Consider the following 20,739-nt stretch of genomic DNA (forward strand, 5'->3'; position numbering starts at 1 on the left):
GACAAAGGAGTGTAGACATGAACATGAATCATAGAACTTTGTCTTCATCCCTTCTGTGGATGTATGACCCTCTGCACTCAAACTGATCTTTTTTTGACTGGCATGTATGGCGAACGTGCGTGTTTGTATGTGTGTGGGCCAGATCCTCATTTTGCTGGGAGCCTGGCAGAGGATCAGATAGGGTCTAATGGGGATTTAGAGAGACTGGGGTCAAAGGTCTAACAAAAACAGCTTTTCCAGACAGGCAGACATATCGAGCATGAAGACAAGCACAGTAGCTGTGTTGTACTTCCTCATTTGTGGGGTAAGAGATTTGTGTAATTGTGACTGGTATTTATTAATTTAGCACTGAAACAGTAACGCCTTTGATTCTTGATTGTTTTATTTTTTATTTCTAAAGAAATGTAACCATAAAAATATTTTAATGATGGAAACATCACTGCACTGTGATGTACTCTTCCCCTAATCACAAGATATAAATGTTATTAAATTAATCAAAACACTAAGCAGACTGAAAATATGTATCATTAATTAGTAAGACTGGCATGTGTAAGGAATTTAAATGTTAATACACTGCGAGGTCGTAAAATCTCTTTGTCAGTGGAGATTGTTTTAGTAGTTTGTTATTGTTCTGAACATGGTAATAAGCTTTGTAGATTGTAATTCTCTCATTTGAAATATACTACACAACAAGTTTTTCTGCCATTATTTTCAGTGATTCTTACAAATTCTCTTATTTTAATCAATCCCAGAAGTCACAGAAGTCACTTTACCTTGGCCGTGGACCCCTGGGGAGAGCAGCAGAAGAACACTTAGCAGGAAACACAGCATTAGCCAGAGAGATGATGATGGCGACGATGATGATGATGATGATGATGATGAAGTGAGGAGGTGAGGAGACATGAGACAGGTGGAGCCTGCAAACATGAGAAACAAATGGATCCATTCATTAATATGTATGTGTATGTATATATTAATAGACCCTGAACCCTTATTAATTTTGGGGACTGATGCTGATCCTGATATTAGGAGGTAAAACATTTCTGATAGAGCTATATCAGTTGATATATATGTGTGTGTATATATATATATATATATATATATATATATATATATATATATATATATATATATTAATTGAAAAAAATTGTGTCTCTTGTGTCAAAGAGTGTGTGTGTCTGCTGTGTGAAATCCTAGTATCACCTGTTGATCATCGATTTCAGCAACAATTCTTAGTAATCACTGATGTTATTTGTTAAGCTTAAATAAAATATCTACAGGTCCAGCTCGTCAGATACGAAGGACGGCTGGTCACACACACTAATAAATCTGAGTATGGTAACTTTCAGCATTTTCACTTTATTTTGACCCTTGATAAACCCAACAATAAATCAAGAAAAATAATCTGCAAATCAATCAGTCATGAGAATAATCAAATATTAACAGACACTGTGCTTTTCTGTAAAAATTCACAGCCTTTTGAATTGTTTTCATTTCAACACAGCAGATAAAATGCCACCAGGAGACCCTGACACATTTTCCCATGGGAACTCTTTTTATGGCTGACTCAGACTACAGGTGCTTCAGTGCTCGTCCCCATTACAGACCCTCAAACTTCACACAGCTAATGACAAGCAAAGGGCTGTAATATTAACAAACATGCAGCACTTTAGGAGATCGTAAAACCAACACGCCTCTGTCTGGTGGACGGATACAAACAGTATACAAAGTGCAACACAAAGTACCTTCAGCCGATTCTGAAGTTTTAATGCTTGTTTTCTCATGAAGAAAGATTTGGGGATTTGGGGATTTGCTACGAGCCTTGAGATCCGTTGGTAAACGTCTGTATAACACATTGTTTGTATTTGGGGGGGTCATAAATCAGAATGTTAAATCACCACAGCTCAGCATTTTTTAATTGTCAAGCCCTGACTCCAGTATAATGAAGCTAGATGTTATTTTGAAATACACTTGGAAACTGTAGGAAAATGAATATAAGATGTGTAGGCAGGTGCTCTTTAGAAAACAAGGGCCAAGACCCAGACATTGTTCTCTGTGAATAAGATCACTGTTCGACAGAAAACAGACGGGACAAAGCTGTAATTAACTGACTGGTCCCCCGGCAGTCTCAGACCAGCCACTGTGCATGAGACAAGTGTTACAAATGAAATCATCTGGGTTTGGAGTAAGTGGCAGTTGGGTGTGTTCAACATCAAACTGTGAAAATGATTGAGGGAATGGGAGAAGCAAGGACAGATGGCGAGAAATACAAACACGCAAAAGACAGCTCTGCTGAATATGTCCCCATGATAGAAGTACAGTTTGACTCAATCAAATTAGGAGGTTCTTTTCTTAAATGTGAAATCTACATTATTTCATTTCACGCTGAGAATTGGTTTTATTTCTTTCTTTCATGAATTCCTGTCCGAGTTTTCTACCTGTTTTCTAGACACACATCGTGGTTATCCAGGCCACCACTGGACAGTTTAAGAGAGACTTCCAGCCTGAAGTCTTCTCAGTCCACTGGACGTGCAGCCATCATGTGCCGTGTGTGACTCGTATAGATTGCTCTTTTTGTTTCACATGTAGCTGCATGTCTGAATGTTGCCAAGTCGGAATTTAAATATCAGTCATATATGTCATGCATACCTGCCCGTCTGTCAGACGCGCAGGAAGAGGTGGGTGTTGTAATGCAGTGCTGATGGACCGACATGCCAAGAGGATTATCGAGTTTCCTCTTTTCAGTTCATTAAGTTGATTTGATTTACATTAAGTCATCTCAGCAATAAAGACCAGGACAAGTCTACTCTTGGACTTTAAGCTGTCCCCTTGATTCATCAGATTTTTTGTTAAGTACACACAGAGGGCATTGAGTCACTTTGACTAAACGTGTTGCCAAATCTCTTTCTATTTTTAGAGCATCACTTTTCCTTGGTGCGTAGGAAAACAAATTTCACACTCCACTTTAATCACAAACAGTTTCCTGGATCATGGAATACAACGTCCAACGTGAAAGGTATTCTATTGATGATTTAAAGCTGATATCCCGTTGCTGTGGTTCTGTAGATGACTATACCACAGTAAGACAACTCATGTTTTTACTGGCCTTACAGTGATCTCAGTCTAACCCAGTGACTGTCCAGTGGCCTGTGGACGAGGGGACAGACAAAACATGTGCAACACTGGACTGTCTGATTTCATTTGGAGCTCGATAATATCAAGTTTGTTTTAAAACACTATAAGTTATAAGTACATAACGTAAGTACATCTAATTATATATTATTTATTTACAAGTACATGTCCTGTGGGAGAATAATAGTGAATGCTGGTGTGTAAACACACAAATGAAAGATAATAATAAAGATATTAAATACGTCTTCACTGGAAAAGGTGCATTGCAGGAACAACTAACTTTAATCACTGAAGTGTTCTTCCACCAGTAAACAACTCCGTCACATTGTGTTATAAAACATTATATATATATATATGTGTGTGTGTGTGTGCGTATTGAATGGAGGAGCTTCAGGAATGAGCTCCTATAAACTATGTGAACACTGATATCTGCTAACCTGCTGCTAACTGCGCACATTAGGGGAAATGGAAAGAAAAGGAAATGTCTCCGAGCTGAAGTTTGGTTTTTCATGAATATAGAAGTTCTTAAGATGAAGGCTCAGCAGATCAATCTGTGTCCGCTGGCGGAAGTTTAGCTGTTGTCTATTTTAAAAGGAGGAGCAGTCAGACTCGAGTATAGTGAGCAGCTCAGTGTCCTGAGAGAGACAGAGGACAAAGACAGAGATAGAGTACAGAGGACAGAGACAGAAGACAGAGGACAGAAGTAGAGGACAGAGGACAGAGGACAGAAGACAGAGGACAGAGACAGAGGACAGGGACAGAGACAGAGTACAGAGACAGAGGACAGAGACAGAGAGAGACAGAGACAGAGGCAGAGACAGAAGACAGAGGACAGAGACAGAGACAGAGGACAGAGACAGAGGCAGAGGACAGAGGCAGAGGACAGAGGACAGAGGCAGAGGACAGAGGCAGAGGACAGAGGACAGAGACAGAGGACAGAAGTAGAGGACAGAGGACAGAGACAGGAGTAGTTTCCTTCCAGCAGCCAGGTGAGCTCTTACCTGGCTGAAGCGGGACTCCTCGTTATTCCTCCACACAGGCTCCGCACTGCAGCAGCGACATACCGCTAAACTGAGGGCAGCTCCCCTCACCAGCAGGTCACCTCCCCGGGGCTGAAACCCGAGAAGAGGGGCCCTCCCGCCGCCCCGGTATGGGCGTGCCGCTCCGGTTAGGAAGAAGGAGGAGGAGGAGCAGCAGGAGAAGGAGAAGAAGGAGGAGGAGAAGGAGGAGTAGGAGGAGGAGCAGGAGGAGCAGCAGCAGGTGGAGAAGGAGAAGAAGGAGGAGGAGGAAGATGAGTACGAGGAGCAGGAGGAGGAGGAGGAAGAGGAGTAGGAGAAGGAGCAGGAGAGAAGGAGGCTGAGGAGGAGAAGGAGAAGAAAGAGGATGAGGAGGAGGAGGAGAAGAAGGAGGAGAAGGAGAAGAAGGAGGAAAAGCAGGAGAAGGAGAAGAAGGAGGAGCAGGAGGAGGAGGAGCAGCAGGTGGAGAAGGAGAAGAAGGAGGAGGAAGAGGAGTAGGAGGAGAAGGAGGAGGATGAGGAAGAGGAGTAGGAGAAGGAGAAGAAGGAGGAGGAGAAGGAGAAGAAGGAGGGGGAGGGGGAGAAGGAGGAGGAGATGGAGAAGAAGAAGGAGGAGGAGGAGGAGCAGCAGGAGGAGAAGGAGAAGAAGGAGGAGGAGGAAGAGGAATAGGAGAAGGAGAAGAAGGGGGAGGAGAGGAGAAGGAGCAGGAGAGGAGGAGGAGGAGAAGGAGAAGAAGGGGGAGGAGCAGCAGGAGGAGAAGGAGGAGGAAGAGGAGTAGGAGGAGAGGGAGGAGGATGAGGAGGAAGATGAGTAGGAGAAGGAGAAGAAGGAGGATGGGGAGGAGGAGAAGGAGGAGAGGAGAAGGAGCAGGAGAGAAGGAGGATGAGGAGGAGCAGGAGAGAAGGAGGATGAGGAGGAGAAGGAGAAGAAAGAGGAGGAGAAGGAGAAAAGGGAGGAGGAGAAGGAGGTGAAGAAAGAGAAGAAGAAGGAGGAGAAGGAGGTGAAGAAAGAGAAGAAGAAGGAGGAGAAGAAAGAGAAGAAGAAGGAGGAGAAGGAGGAGAAGGAGGTGAAGAAGGCTGGAAGCTCAGCACAAAGCATTCCTAGAGCACAGTGTGATTCAGTGTTTCCTAACATTGTAGTTGGGATGTGAACTCCAACAGTCTGGAGGATGTCAGGTTTAACAGGTGCACTGTGGGTAAAGTGAATGGAACCTCTTTATATACAGTCTATGTTCCTGACATGCACTGAGCTCTGGAGAATCTCCTGACATTCTCCAGAGGAGGAGGAGCTGTATGTGTTAACCAGAGGGACAGCGGAGAGTTTCTCCAGCCCCCCCCCCGTGTCATAAAGGTAGAAGACACAGAGGAAGATGGAAAGTGAGCTTTTGCTGATGTGCTCTATACAACAACTGTAAACAGGAGCTCCATGGAATTCAAACTTGACATCCTGCCTCTCCCCTCACCTGAACGCTCCAGAGACTTCTGTGTGGCTGTGAGCGGAGAGGAGAATCTCCTGCTGCCTGGTTCATGTGACAGGGAAGGTCCCGACCCATTTGTGCGGACATCCTGCTGAGTTCATGTCTGAAATGGCTCCCCAGTAAAAACTCTGGAGAAAGTCCAGATGTGAAAACACAATCCTCTGGAGGATTCACCCGGAGCAGTGGGAGTGTTACAACAACAATACAAATATCTCTGGATGAAAAAGCGGTGCCATACATGTAGAACACACCACTGAAGATGTCGGGAGAGGGTTCTGTGATTTGGGGCCGACACTGGTGTGGATGTCCTGTTCACGAAACATGCGTCCTCCACAGTTCCAACAATAACTTGCATTCACAAACTGTACGATAACAAAGCAACATGAAAGTTTCTATAGCTTCTCCGTCTATCGGTGCATATCAAAATATCTGAATATCGTAGAAAAGTTCTCTATTGAATTAAAAGTTAAACTTTAATATATTATAGACTGTGCTTCATTGGCCAGTCAACTCATCTGTCTCATCAAAGTCTTATGTCTCACTTTGTGTAATGAATCTAGTTTCATTTTTTCCATTAGATTAAAAAACGATATTGTAATTTTTGAGATTCATCTGTATTTACCAGAGACCTGTGCCTCCTACATGTCTAACAGGTGACCAAGTGTGTACAGGTTCAGTTTCCTCAATGATAGTTATCGTGAGCGTGGCACCATGGGTACATCTGATTAAATGAATGAACAGGAAGGCAAGAAGATGGAGGAAGGAAGAAGGAGAAAATGATATTTTAAAGTGTGTTTCACGTCACACATTTATTCTGGAATTAAAAAATATTATTTCAACTTCTTTTTACACATCATTGCAACAATGCTGCATTTCTACAGAAAATCAAAACAGAAAAAAACATTAAAATACTAAAATGGCTTAAAACTGAAGGCGACATAACCACAGATTTAAATCATGACGGATTTTAAAAATACCTCTTTGAAGACATTTACAAGGCACATGATGGTACAATCTCCTCAGATCCATTACATCCCACAACACTTTTTGGGAGTTCTGTTAGATACTGTTTTAAAAATTCTACATTTTGTCACATGTACCCGTGTTGGGACACACACCATGGCTTTGTGTTGAAAGGGACTTCATGCCACCAGACGTAACATCTAATCTAAGAACACTTTGAGTGGTCTTGATAAATCAAATTAGTCAATCAATGGATAGTTAATCTGACTTTTAGATAACCAATTAAACATTTGAGCTGCTTTTCAAAGAAATACGCAAAAGATTCCCTACTTTCTTCAAAAGCTTCTCAAATGTGTGAGTTTCAAGATGAACCTTAAGGCTTTAGGTTAAGTTGTGATGGGCATTTTTTTTCTTTTAGACTTAAGAATAAGTGAATTAGTCAAGAAAACAACCTGCAGATTTAGATTCACTGCTCCTACTCCTTATCACTGTGATACCAGAGCTCTTTAAATTCATGTTGATTGTTCCTCAACCAAACGTCAGAAGATATTCCCACAGTGTGACAAGTCTATAGCAAAGAAAAATTACCCTCTACAATTCAAGGTGTCAAAGTAACATTTAAAGCTTTAAAGCTCTCCTCCCCCATACATCATACTTTGACACTTGCATGTATTAGCTACATTTCAGAGGCCCCCCCAAGGCAGAACATCATAACTTGTGTCAAGTTCAAAATCCACAAGTAACGTACAGCTGACTGCTGCCCGAAGACACGATCAGTCGGAGTAAAGAGCGGGAGAGGCTGTTTTGGATTTGGTGTGTTATGAGAGAGCTGTAGAGCAGTGTGTGGTATGATGGCAGTCAGGACTTCATTGGCTCGTATCCTATGTCAGTGCAGAGTGATTTCTTGTTCCTCGTCTTCGTCGCTGTATCCATCAGCGACTGAATCCTCTGCATTGTCTCTGTTTTGCTGCAGTAACGGCAACTCAAGCTCTGGGCTTCGACTGTTAAGCTGCCTTAACGTTGGGACCTTATCTGATGGAAAAATACCACATGGTTGAGATCGTCATCGCTTCTACTTCCACTCAAAATTTTGCATGATTATCATTACATGAGCGTAAATGTTTGAGCTTCACAGAGCATTAACGCTGCAAGCTGCTTTCTCATTTACCTACTGAGGAGGGAAGGTTCACTGTGCTCATTGTTTGTCAGTCATGGTTCTGATAAAAATGCAAGTTACATATTATGATAAAATGTTCAATGATTGGATTTCACAGTGAAGGAATGGATTTTTTGATTTTTAATTCAAAGTATATTTGACACATCATTAAATATGTCTGGAGTGGATTTTTTTATATTTAATTGATTCTCAATATGTTGTTGCTGAAACTGATCAAACTCTCTCTTAGGAAGAAAATTAAAACCAACACTTACTTTTTGAATAGTATGTCTTGAGTCCCACATGCAATGAAATGCCACACAGGCACACAGTGAATCCCAGCCAATTAAGCGAACTCATTTTGTCTCCCATCAGAGCTGCTGCCAAAAGCAGAGTACACACCTCCTGCAGGAAAACAGACAACAGAGGGCGACAGAAAGAGTTATGTGTTAGAGACGCCAGAACAAGTCCAACAACGCCGCAGTGTACTGCTCATTACACGGCAAAAAACTACAAGTTGTTGGACTGATGAAAAATGAATGTCAAAAAAAAAAGTCAAAGCTGTTTAGTTTGTCCAGTTTGGGCTACTGTTAAAAAAAAACGTGGCCCCCGTATAGAGGACCCGCTCCTGATGTTAATATAAAGTATTTAAATATAAAGAGCTCATTCTAGGGTAAAGAAACAATTCGTACACTTTAGATGAAACACACAAGTGAAAACCTCTCTAGGATTATTTCATATTCAATTTCTGCCAATAAATCTTACACACTAAACTTTTAAGTATTCTAAAGCCAACAAAGTTGTGGAGCTAAAAAAAAAGGCAGACAGATTTCCAAATAAGCACCAAAAGGAAACATGGTTCTCCCACATATACCTCTTTTACACCAAAATTACCGAGTGCACATGGGTTTTTTAAATGAGGGTAAAAGACCATAAAAGGCAATTGGCTCCTCTCCCTCACGTCACTTTCTTGCCAAATAAACATATTCACCCGGGCGTCACGTTTCCATCAGTGCCAATTATAGCCGGAGACGATTACAACCTGTGTCTACGTCACAGTCATTTGATCTGGGAGTGAATGCAGACTGTATCCATTCCGATTGCCGACAAAACCCAGATGTTAGTAAGTGTTAGTTGGGTTCATTGGGCTATATTGAACTGTAAAGCACCTTAAAGATCCCTGATATTGAGAGAGTGAGGCTGGAGGTTCGGGAGACGAGCAGGAACTCTGAGAAGCCTAAACCAAAGGCCAGCGAGCCGCCGATACTCAGCGTGAAGAGTGAGTATAGGAGAGGGGAAAGCTCCGTCACCCGGAACAACTTTTCTGAGGTACTGAGGCTGAGTCCTGGAGAGAGACAAAGAGGAGAGAATCAACACAAAGGCATCATTTATAAGACATCAATTCATATCTCATGTTTTTCAAGGCCAGTTCTCTGTACATGTGCTGTGCTGTAAATGTCACTGCGAGTGCTGCTTGAGCCTGCAGAGGTTTACCTGTTGATTTGGGAGGCAGAGCAATGAAAAAGCCAGTGTTAGATCTCTGGCAGGCGTTGTCAAGCAGCTGGAATGTCTCATAATCATATTCACACAGTCAGGGAGCGGTGTTTGCTCACTCTCATAACAACCAAAAACCACATTATGCACATTATGACTGGTTTATTAGGGTGAAAAACAAATGCAGCTAATGAGAAAATATTTTATCTGCAGCTACATGTTACACTGACTATTCAAGCTGAAAAGCAGGAGTGAAGAAATGTAAGAATGTGTGGCACTGAAGGCACAGTAAAACTATGGGTCTGCCTCAGTGCCTCAGTGCCTCAGTGCTCAATACCCCTCACTTTACCCTACCCTTGTAAATGTGAAGGAGAACCTGTGCTCGGCTTCTGTCAAAAAAACTCAAAAGGTGTTTAGTTTGTCCAGTCTGCACTTATGTAAAGAAACATGGCGGCCTCCGTAGAGAGGACCCCCTCCATGTAAATATACAGTATTTAAATATAAAGGGCCTTTTCTGGGGTAAAAAAAACTACAATTTATACATTTAGATGAAACGAACTAGTGAAAACATCAGGAGGATTATTCCACATTACATTTCTGCCAATAGTTCCCTTTCACCTTAGTCTTACACACTGGACCTTTAAGTCGTTCTTGAGATGTCATGTTCACAAGAATTGGACGAATGGATGGACGACCCGCAAACATTATGCCTGTTGCCAGCATGGAGGAATAAACACAGAGAAGGTAAAGTTCTCCATGTGGGAAAGATGCAAATCAGCATTCTTCATTATTTGTATAATCATTATATACACTGTTATTTCATTATCATTGGAGGTACCAGACTGATCAAAGAGTGACTTTACCTAAAGATACAGGGGAAACATGGAATCTCCCACAGGAATCTCTATAACATCCGTTTTTGAAAACAACTCAAATTGTGTAATTAGCCCTGTAGAGGTTATTTTGCTGCATCCTCACGCTTTACTGCAGAGTGACTATGACACAGCACAACTTGAGACCGAATCTCACCTTCATTAAACAGGAAGAGGGGAAAGAGGCCAAGGAACATGAGAGGTTGTAGGTGGTACATGGCGTCTATCGGGTTCTGAAGGCCTGAAGGAAGGGACAATATGAAAAATTCATGTTAAAGAGGAGGATAAACAGGTTTAGAGCAGCCAACATCAGCATCTCATGGCTATGGTAAATCGTGAATAACAAATGTAGATGTACTGAGCAGTGTTGAATGTACTGCTTTGCTTGGGGTGTATTTTCTATTAGTATTCTGCAGCGCTTCTTTCAAAGGTTTCAAATGACACTTATTCAATTGATTTAAAGTGAGAAGACTGTGAGGCAAACTGCACAATGATTATTCACTGACAGAGTCGTAGTTAGATTTATATTACCTCCACCCCTCTCTGCTTGTTTGTGGGTTTGTTTGTTTGAAAGCAAGATAATGCAAAAACTACAAGACATATTATTTAAAAACTGGAAGGATGTGGTATGGGTCAGGGCCGAACCCATTATATTTTGGTGCGGATCCAGAATGGGGCTGATCCAGGAATTGATTTAATGAATTTCAAGATTACAAGATTGACACGTGTTGAGGGAATAATTCACGGATCTTGATGAAAGAAATCTGACATATTTCTGGGACTGATTTCTATCACTGTGTGCAATTTGGTGAAGCTTGATTGAATTTAAGGGGACCATAGGTGCACGCTCTACTGAGTGCCAATCTAGCTTTCCATTTGCATTTAAAGCTGCCTCTCTTCACAAGTAGTGGCTCCAAACACCTTTTTACTTAACTCAATTCAATCAGGGTTCCACTCAACTGAAATTAATCATTTTCAATCTGACAGCGAATCAACACCGACCCAGCTCTGCTTTCTGCATCAGGACCTGGGTGAGGGTCCAGCGGATCCCCCCTATGAAGGACGCCAGCAGCACCATGACGAATCCCTCCAGGTTGAACTGGGTCGACTCGTATGTAAACATAAACAGACCGCAGGAGATCAGCAGGACCACCAGGACCAGGAATGGGTTCTGATTGAAAGGGACACAAAAGAGAGACAGAGAGAGAGTAAGGGAGGGTATCAGGGTCAGGTATAAGGAACAAATATGAAATGACAATTTTTTTTCCTTCTGCACTTTGAGAATTAAAGGTCCAGATTTAGGTGAAAGGGATCTATTGGCAGAAATGTATAATCCTCATGATGTTTTCATCTAAATTGTATGAATTGTAGTTTTCTTTACCCCAGGAAAGACCCTTTATATTTAAATACTTTATATTTACATGGAGGAGGTCCTCTCTACGGAGGCCGCCATGTTTTTTACATTAGTCCAGACTAGACAAACTAAACACCTTTTGAGTTTTTATGACAACTGAAGCTACCACACGTTCCTTTTCATGTTTGGAAGGAGAGGGTGAGGTGAGGGGTGTTCAGCTGCAACATGCAACTTCAAAACTAGATATCACAAAATTCTACACACTGTACCTTTAAGATGTGAAGTAAGTAAAGTCAAAATAAGTGAGAGGAAGATTTTTGTCAAGAAAAACTTCAACTCCTCTGGTCCTTCAAATCCAGTTAGCAGAGTGACTGACAGCTGTGTGAGCTGACAGAGCGAAACATCTTTGAAGCATCGATATCTTTGCATTATTCCATTACCAGCTCTTCCAGTTTGCAGAAATTACAACCACTTTTTGCAAGATTGTGTGGTTTCTCCTTCTTAGCAGGAGCAGTTTTCTCTGTCTCAAAGTCCGAACACTGATTACAACATGCACTCATTTCCTTGTTATCAAAACTGATTCTGAAGATTAAAAACCCCAGTTCATCTGCAGGCAAAGGCTAGTAGTTTGATATATCCTTTCCAATTTTATTCTGGAATCAAGAATCATGTTTCATAATATCTCCAAGTGCACTTTCTATCAGTGCTCAGTTTGTAGTGAAAGTGAGTGAATTTTTGGTACGACTTATTTCAATATCCAGAGGAAGAATACAGGAGGGGTCAGGATAGAATACATAATTTGTGATCAACAAAAGTATGAGCATGCATATTAATCCCTATTTTAAAAATTCCATCCTCCTTAGCACTCCTCCTCAGAGTTGCCAAACCTTCTGTTCTTTTTTGTTGTTTGACTAAATTCAGGAAGCAGAGCGTAACTCGAGAAGACACAATTACACAACTCTTAGTTTTTGCACATCACATGATTTCCACAAGTGTTTGAGGTTGACGACAAATAATTCTCACTCACCGGCTCCTCTAGTTTAAACACCAGGGAGAAAAAGAGGATAAAGAGTACTGCCGTGGACTTGGTCATGGTGTATCTGAAAATTATATGAAACAAGTGGGATGTCACAATCCAATAATGGGTTGAATATAACACTAAAAAGCTAAAGTTCATACATCAAGTCATATCTTCTATTTAAAAAGCATAATGTTCAAACTTACAAGCTTATGGTGATAAAGAGTAAGCTCCAGTTGGAAAGTCCAATATCCAGTGCTGTGGCCAAGGCTGGTGGAGACAGAATGGAGAACTTTTAGAAAACATACTGTCTTTGTAACTAAAAATTATGAATTACAAGCACAAGGGTGAAAAGAGATGCTTTGTAGTAAATAAAAGAATAGCTTCAATACACAAAACAAATCTGCTGGTTTATGATTTATGATGAATCGCTTTATTAGTTAGATTAAATCTTTTATTCTCACAGGGATGATGTAATATTTCTGTTGCTGTGGACTTTCGTCAAATGTCTTCACTCAGTCTGCTTAGTCAGACATGATTAAGATCTGACTGTCATTAATCTGTATTTCTCTGTTGTCTGAATACTTTGGACTGTCTTCCCAGCACAGAGGGAAAACGTTCAAGGGCTCAAACTAAAATCTCACCAGTGGGCGCTACTTTTATGAGGTAATCTGACCAGCTCAGAACAACACGGGATTTCCCTGTCCAGCACTGCATGGCCCTTCTCGTCAGAGACGACAGGCAGAAGATGATGGTGAGGTGGACCAACGTCATGAAGAGGGGGTAGTGGAAACCCTGAGAGGGGGAGAGAAAAACAGAAAGGGTTATTTTAGAGAGGGATGGCCTGGGTATGGGAGACACTGGGTATGGGAGACACATCCACAGTTTACCTTTCACTCATGCACAACGCAGCGGGAGGTTCTCTGCTCAGATGAGTTCACAGCACATGGACACTGGCATCGTTCCTTATCACTCCCTTGACATTTCATCGGTGTGTTTACGCAGATAGCACCTTTTTTATCCTGAGATATTTACATTCTTCTTTTGTTTTTCAGTTTTGCGTCTGCACGTGTTGGAAACGTCATCAACACGACAACTTGTTTACGGTGAATCCTGCGGAGGATCTCCTGCTGTGTTCTCACATGGGCTCATTCAGATATTCTCCAGAGCCTCTCAATCAGACATCTGCGTTGTGCTTTTACAGCTCCCCCCCAAATATGCCCAGAGATTATCCAGAGTCAGTACATGTCATTGTATTTGATGTTAATTTTTGTATCTTTGATGTAAATTTTTGTCGGCTGGTATTCCTGAAAGGACAGCATGAGAATTTCATTGCACAGGGGAACTCCTGTGCATTTGACAATAAAAATCTTTGAATCTTTGAATAAGAGCAGCTTTATGAATGTGCTGCACACACTGTATGAATGCGTTTCAATGGGTGAATGAAAAACTGAAAAAGCAAAAGCCGATATGTCCTGTGAAGAGGAACAGTTATTTTAAGGAAGCCAGCTGTGCTGTATGAACTCCTTCACTTACCTTCATCAGCCATTTGTTATAGAAGGTGATGCCGATAGAGAAGATATAGTAGAGGAGAACTAATCCAACGTTGCGAAGCCCCCGACAGAGGAACTGGACAGGGCACGCCATGTAGGGGCTGCCAGGATCAGCTGTCTACCACAGACAGCTACTGAAGGGAGGTCATCTCCTAACTGACTCTGCATCCATCTCTGTTGTCACCCATGTCTGACAGACCCAGGAGAGAGGGAGAGCCCCCGTGTGGAGGAGGAGGAGGAGAAGGGGGACGATGGGGGAGAGAGAGAGAAATAAAATAAATTCGGCTGTTTTACAGTGAGCAGGCACGTGGTTTTATGAGCAGTAAATAATCCCAGTGCAGCATTATCTTAACAGACACATTAAGTTTGATAACCACAGGGAGCTAGCTGCTAAACCACGTCAGCTAACTGTTGAGCTGCTACCAACCTTATGTCGACCACATTCAACCAACATGAGCTAGTTCACAGCTATTGATCAAACAGCATCTTCCAATATCAGCGACTGAACCCAGCAGAAGCTTGACACAGTGGTTGCACTCACCTGATGTTGTGTTTGACAGCACGGATGTCTGACTGCTCGTTATCTGCGCTAACTACTCTTTTAGCCCATTCATCCGCCTGCTGTGTAGGCCAGCATTGTGAAGGTGGGATCAGTGAATCAGCCAACATGTAGCTCAGCGTTGATCTTTAACCCTCCTCGCTGGCTCTCTGCAACCTGTGACAGAGTACACAGCGCGATCGCCCCTGAGGGGTGTCATGAGCGTATGGCGACACCCACATAGACCAACCCTCTTATTAATACTCGCAGTGTCCACGTGTTAGCTACAAGTCACATGCACACACACTTCAGACCTTGACAGAATTGGCAGGAATCGCCCTTTAATTCGGCGTCAACAGAACCAACCAGGAATGAATACGGTTTTCCAAAATGTTTGACTTTTGCCTCCGTTCACACTGCTGGAGCCTTTCACTGAGACAATCCACAAACCCACAATCTAAATCGGATTCATATTCTATATCCTTAGCCCAGGGCTGGGATAGTTTAGCCCATTTACACACACACACTGTTAACCCGGAGCTGAAATGAGCCCAGGGCTATACTCTTCACTGTGTTCCTACTAGCCCTACTTCCTACTAGAGCTAATGTTTACATCCAGTCTAATGACGCGTCACCCGGCTGCTCTGACAGGACGCAGCCTCGTCACACACCCGGGGCAACTTCCCCCCACAGTGTTCAGCACATCTCCCAGGGTTATTCCCGCAAACCCCGGTGAGCGTGGCCAGCAAGTCCCGCGCTAAACTTCGGGTTGGTCAGCACACTTTGAAACGTGGCAGAATGATGCCAGTGTAAAAGCTTCCTGAGCGTTAGCTTCAGGCTAACATCTCCTGAAGCCCCAGGGCTAAGAGCGGCATATGAGAAATAACCACACAGTCAATAAACAATGGCGCAAGGCGGTGATCCAGACAGAAGCGGTTATTTCAATGTCAGATTTTAGCATTCACTTTGCCCTCGGGTGGATGCGAACGAGACCGAAGCAGTAGAAGATATAATGTGATGATAGAACAACTCACCGTCAGTCATGGGGACGAGTCGCTGCGGCGGAGCTGCATGTGCAAACTTTGAGACGCAACAATCACGACTTGTGGGGAAGGGAGCAAAAATAACCACTAGGGGCAGTATTTATTAGTTTGATCCTTTTCTCCGAGAACCTCTTCCGCAGTCAACAAACAAGAGGCGGAAGTAAATACGGTGTGTTGTCCTGCAGGCTGAGAGGAAAGGTAGCGCTTCTTCTTTAACCGCACATCAGAACTGCGGGACTGTGACGTTAACCCGTGTTGTTTTCCAGCAGAATGGCGGATGAGGAAGACGAGGCCGGCTTCGACGAGGAGTTGGACGACGGCACCGGCGGGGTGGACGTCGGCCACGGGAAGAGGAAACGGCTCTTCTCCAAGGAGCTGCGGTGCATGATGTACGGCTTCGGGGACGATCAGAACCCGTACACGGAGTCCGTGGACATCCTGGAGGACCTGGTGATCGACTTCATCACGGAAATGACCCACAAGGCCATGTCCATCGGGCGCCAGGGCCGCGTCCAGGTGGAGGATATCGTGTTCCTGATTCGCAAGGACCCGAGGAAGTTCGCCAGAGTCAAAGACCTGCTGACCATGAACGAGGAGCTGAAGAGAGCCCGGAAAGCTTTCGATGAAGCCAACTACGGCTCGTAAACTCTCCCCGGGACACTTCATTCACACAATGTGGCTGTTTAGTTTGTTTACATGTGTTTGGACTGCTGTCGGGGAGTGATTTCAAATAAAGTAATCGTTATATTGTTTTAATAAAGCCAGTTGTTCAGTTTAATTTGATCAATCGAGCAGAATATATCTGAACATTAGGAATGTTTACATGGACACCAATATTGTGATGTTAACCCAGTCAGTAATTTGAGTAAGACACTCCCATGTAAACAGCATTTTCTGATTACCTGAACAACATGAAACTCGGAATAAGCAATAATCATATTAAGACGTGTGGAGTATTGTGACCAATATGTAGACATGTATGCGTATTAATCACATTATAACGTCCGACTGGAGATTTCACAGCATTTTGCGACATCGACATACAAAGGTACCCAACAGCCTGACGGTGTATACCCTGAGTAAGGTCTTCAGTTGTAGCTTTAGTGTGGCAATTTACAATTTCTTGTGAAGTGAAATTCAGGATGATTTGGAGTGTTGGACAGAATTAGATGCTTTTTCTATGAATTTCTGACATTTCAAAGAGTAAATTCTTCTCAGGGGCAGTATCGATGAAATTTAAATTATTCCATGTGAAAGTAAGTGGTCTGCTGAACATTCAATGACACAGTTGCATCATTAGGAATTCTTGATCTGAAAAATGGATGCCCCTACATTTAATTTCAGTATCTGTAATACGATGGGTTCAATGCTGTCATCTCAGTGGCCAGGTAGATACTTGCCTCCTGCGTGATAGGGATGGCAGTGAATCACACCCTCACATAGTCCACTCCTTAACAGAGCTTTGTGGCACAAGCACTCTGAGTTTCTATAGGGCTGTTGGTTTGACCTCCCTCCCCCCCTTCCCAGATGATAAAAGTAATCCCATTCCCATCTGTGGGGCCTCAACACATGAACAGCTCTGATCACAATCATGACTGTTGAGTCTGGAGGTTTGTCACAGGAGCAGCTGATAAAGACAAAACTGTGGTTCAAACTGAAATGGACAAAAAGAAGAAACAAACAGATTTTATTGATATTCCTCAAAATATTTTTTACACTGACCATATATATGTAAGACCAACTACAAGTGAGCATGTGTTAGTTAATTTATTCTGTTCAAGCAAATTACTTCTTTGTACAGTGAAGTGGTTGAATAAATTGGTCTAAGCAGCAGGTAACAGGCTGCCGTTCTATCTAGACTACATCTAGATTAGAGCTTTACCACCAGAGTGGGGAGAGTGGTGGGGCAGGGTGTCGCTGATGACACGTATACACGCCATGTATACTGCAAAGGGTGTGTATGGACAATTTCCCCCTTTGTTGCCTTGCCGTCCTGTCACCAAGTACAGTTTCAGCGCAGCATCCATAGGCCGTCTGCATTCACACACAAGCCGGGGTAGAGTGTACCCCAGCCAGCGACGCCCCCAACCCCAGCTGGGTGCCCCGAGCCGTCTGTTGAGGATGTCAATGAGGATGGAGAAGAGAGGCAGTGAACCAGGTGGAAAGGAGGGTAAGTATGTGTGTAAGGGTGGGGTGGTGGTATAGTGGGGTCAGTAGGGTAGAGTGTATTAAGAGTGGGGGGTTGACAGGGGGGAGGAGGAATGTCCATGAGTCTTTCTGGTTTTACTGCACATTCTCCATCATCTTGAGGAATTCTGGAAAAGAAAAAAAAAGACAGAACATTTCATTAATACCATGATGTTGTTAGAGGCTAAACTCTAGAATCAGAAGTTTAAAATCATGCATATAAATATTTGCTTAATAGAATTGTGATAACTGAAATTACAATATTAAGGTACTTTAAATTCTTTGGAGTGCTTCAAACACTCCCCAGGTCCTTCAGTATAATCAATAGCATAAAAAGTAATTATTCTAACATCAAACCAACACAATCATCATCACTACCATGTAGCCTATACAGTACGTACCATCAAAGTCCAGCATGCCGTCAGCGTTCTTGTCTCCATCCTTCATCAGCTCATCAATCTCCTCCTCTGAGATGGGCTCGCCGGTGCTGCGGATGATGAGGGCGAACTCCTCTCTGTCGATGTAGCCGTCGGCGTTCCTGGAGAAAACAAGCAAAATGTGTTTGGTTGTAAATATAAACAGGCATCTCTGATAAGAAAATAACATCCTGTCATCTGTGGATGGATATTCTGTGGCTAAATCGAGTTAGTGTGTGCGTGTGCGTGTGTGCGTGCAGCAACAGTGTGGCCGTACTTGTCGAACACGCGGAAGCACTCTGCCAACTCTTCCTCGCTCTTGCCGGCCTGGTCCTCCTTTAGCAGCCTCACCATCATGACCAAGAACTCCTCGAAGTCGATTGTACCGCTACCTGAGGTTAAACAAGAAGCCACATAACAGGTGAACAACGGCCAGCCCGGTGCCATGTGCCACCTGCTCGCCACGTCTTTGTGCGCACCATTTTACGCACGAACAACAGTAAAAGGAAAACACTTGAGTTTAGTGAAACCCATTAAGCAAAGCATCTTTCTAGGTTACTGATGTAATTTTAAACAGAACCAAGTAAATGAAGCTTGGTTTCTAATGATGCTGTTCCTTGTATTGTTGGCTGCTGTCTTGTGCGTAAAAATGCTCATTGCGCACACCAGGCTTACAGTTCGACTATCAGAGAAACACTGTCACCCGTTGCTTACCATCCTCATCGACCTCCTCGATGATCTCATCCAACTCTTCTCTTGTCGGGTTCTGGCCCAGCATCCTCATCACGGTACCCAACTCCTTGGTGCTGATATCACCGCCACCGTCGGTGTCGAACATGTCGAAAGCGGCTTTGAACTCTGGGTGAGACAAGGAGACATGGTCGAATTCAAACAGAGACACAAGCGGCGCTGAAATAATGCAGATTAGGAAATGGGATTATATAACGATTACCCATAAATAACCCCTTGGTTTTCTCCACAAACTTAACTAAAATAGACGGAATCATCTGTGTGAATGACCGAAGTCTATAACTTGCTGTGATGAGCATCCTTTTACCCCCAACATGCTGTTGTTCTACTCAGACGGTCTTATATTGTCTCCCTTTTCTAATGGAGCTCATTGTGAAAAAGAGTAAACTCATTGGATGTGGAACTGGAATAGATACCATTGTAGACCGCTGTGGCCGCTTGTCGATAGTAATCGGTTTCACTACTCGTTCCTGTGCAAAGTAACGCGTTACTGAAGCCTTTTACTCACCAGCCAGCATTTCCTCGCTCAGGTAGGAGCGGGCCTCTTGTTGCGCGTCAGTCTGGAAGAAAACAAGGGCCACGGCGTCACATCATGATTCACTACAGGCTTCATTCATATAGTCCAGTTAACACCCAGTCACACGGAGTCACAGAAACTGTCGCAATACACACGGACATTTGAGTGCGTAAAAATCAATCCATCAAATCAAGGATGCGCACATGATTCATTAACAAACGAATATTGTATTGTATTTGAATCAACGTTTTAAACTGTAAACTGTATTGTTTCATACATTTCAGAGAATGTATCTAAAATATTGTTTTAATTAGGAAGTTGTATTATTAGAGTTTCTCATCATAACAATTAATCAGTCATGTAGGATTCCGTCGCTGTGTCTCAACAGGTTTTTCGTGTCGGCTGTAGATTAGCGCGGCTATTTCAGGCTCAACACATTAGACTCTGCTGTATATGGCCTGCAGACATCCAATCCCTGGGAATTTGTTGCCCAAGCAGAATCCGCAGCTGACACCCACCCAGCACCCACTCTGAACTCTCTACAAGGATTAAAATAATTAGCAAAAGATAACTGGCTACAACTAATAGGCTGGTTAGTAACAATTCAATTTAAATGCAACTAAAATGTGTCTGAATGCAACATTTTGACATATTTTAAATAGATCTAATTTAAGGGAGGCCAAAGGATTAACATCTAAGCATCAGTAACAAAAGGAAACATGCTCAGGATATAAATTTTTAAGCATTCATATTCCACTAATAGTCATTAAATTTCCACTTCACAATCGCTCATTAATATGGTTTAATAACTAATGTCTGCTTGGCCTCAACTTGAAACAGTTCATCCCATTTGCACAAGTGACTGATCTTACCATGTTTGTGGATTAGCTTTCCCCCCCAAATATCCAAGGATAAAAGAAAAGCCCAAAGGAGTGGTCAATCCGTGTGCACCCCGACAGAGAGACTAGACGTCAAGTGATGGTTCACACACACTTTAAACGGGGGAGCCAGGTCCCGCCCCCTGCCTCTCACAGGCCTCCAGATTTAGTATCCTGAACTTTTAGGGTTCTGGGGCCAGGGCAGGCCAATCACACATTAGAGAGGAAAGCTCTTGTTTCTTGAAGTTGCAAGATTAAGAATGGAAAAGAGGTAAAGCTGGAGCTTTTAGCTCCACTTTGTTTATACAGGCCACCATACAGAAATGTACACAAAAGAGCAAAGATGCAAAACATAGCTTTTTTGAAGGGGATGTT

At 42.9% G+C, this 20,739-nt stretch overlaps 4 protein-coding genes across 10 annotated transcripts in view; 1 reads left to right on the top strand and 3 right to left on the bottom strand.

Annotated features, from left to right (window-relative positions):
- Positions 1-4,261, bottom strand: part of LOC109630740 (collagen alpha-1(XX) chain) — a 34,264-nt gene extending 30,003 nt beyond the window's left edge. For both annotated transcript variants that reach the window (XM_069527230.1, XM_069527231.1), the window contains exons 1-2: positions 4,134-4,261; positions 774-917 (exon numbers count right to left, since the gene is read on the bottom strand). In XM_069527230.1, the coding sequence (XP_069383331.1) occupies positions 774-903 (130 nt within the window). In that variant the 5' untranslated portion in view covers positions 904-917; positions 4,134-4,261. The remainder of the gene's footprint in view (positions 1-773; positions 918-4,133) is intronic.
- A 2,144-nt stretch (positions 4,262-6,405) lies between these two features.
- On the bottom strand, positions 6,406-15,745 carry slc35c2 (solute carrier family 35 member C2). 5 transcript variants are annotated; one of them, XM_069527236.1, is made up of 12 exons: positions 15,608-15,697; positions 14,577-14,750; positions 14,019-14,225; positions 13,127-13,277; positions 12,689-12,752; positions 12,492-12,564; positions 11,113-11,281; positions 10,268-10,351; positions 8,914-9,089; positions 8,020-8,149; positions 7,757-7,805; positions 6,406-7,620 (listed from the first exon to the last, which is right to left on the bottom strand). In XM_069527236.1, the coding sequence occupies exons 3-11, from the start codon at positions 14,127-14,129 to the stop codon at positions 7,798-7,800; spliced, it is 966 nt and encodes a 321-aa protein (XP_069383337.1). In that variant the 5' UTR covers positions 14,130-14,225; positions 14,577-14,750; positions 15,608-15,697; the 3' UTR covers positions 6,406-7,620; positions 7,757-7,797. The 5 variants fall into 5 exon arrangements, with proteins under 5 accessions (XP_069383337.1, XP_069383336.1, XP_069383334.1 ...); XM_069527235.1 differs by lacking the exon at positions 14,577-14,750 and having other exon boundaries at positions 15,608-15,745; XM_069527233.1 differs by lacking the exon at positions 7,757-7,805.
- On the top strand, positions 15,196-16,376 carry taf13 (TATA-box binding protein associated factor 13). 2 transcript variants are annotated; one of them, XM_020089074.2, is made up of 2 exons: positions 15,196-15,814; positions 15,886-16,376. In XM_020089074.2, the coding sequence occupies exon 2, from the start codon at positions 15,887-15,889 to the stop codon at positions 16,259-16,261; it is 375 nt and encodes a 124-aa protein (XP_019944633.1). In that variant the 5' UTR covers positions 15,196-15,814; position 15,886; the 3' UTR covers positions 16,262-16,376. The 2 variants fall into 2 exon arrangements, with proteins under 2 accessions (XP_019944633.1, XP_019944632.1); XM_020089073.2 differs by having other exon boundaries at positions 15,675-15,814; positions 15,883-16,376.
- Positions 16,377-17,286: 910 nt separating this feature from the next.
- On the bottom strand, positions 17,287-20,500 carry tnnc2.2 (troponin C2, fast skeletal type, tandem duplicate 2). Its single transcript, XM_020089072.2, has 6 exons — positions 20,359-20,500; positions 19,478-19,529; positions 18,934-19,077; positions 18,497-18,611; positions 18,205-18,341; positions 17,287-17,931 (listed from the first exon to the last, which is right to left on the bottom strand). Exons 1-6 carry the CDS (start codon positions 20,359-20,361, stop codon positions 17,900-17,902), a joined length of 483 nt encoding a protein of 160 aa, XP_019944631.1. The 5' UTR covers positions 20,362-20,500; the 3' UTR covers positions 17,287-17,899.
- Between the last annotated feature and the right edge of the window lie 239 nt (positions 20,501-20,739).

Source organism: Paralichthys olivaceus, chromosome 6 (genome assembly GCF_024713975.1).
Source record: "Paralichthys olivaceus isolate ysfri-2021 chromosome 6, ASM2471397v2, whole genome shotgun sequence".
Classification (NCBI taxonomy): Eukaryota; Metazoa; Chordata; class Actinopteri; order Pleuronectiformes; family Paralichthyidae; genus Paralichthys; species Paralichthys olivaceus.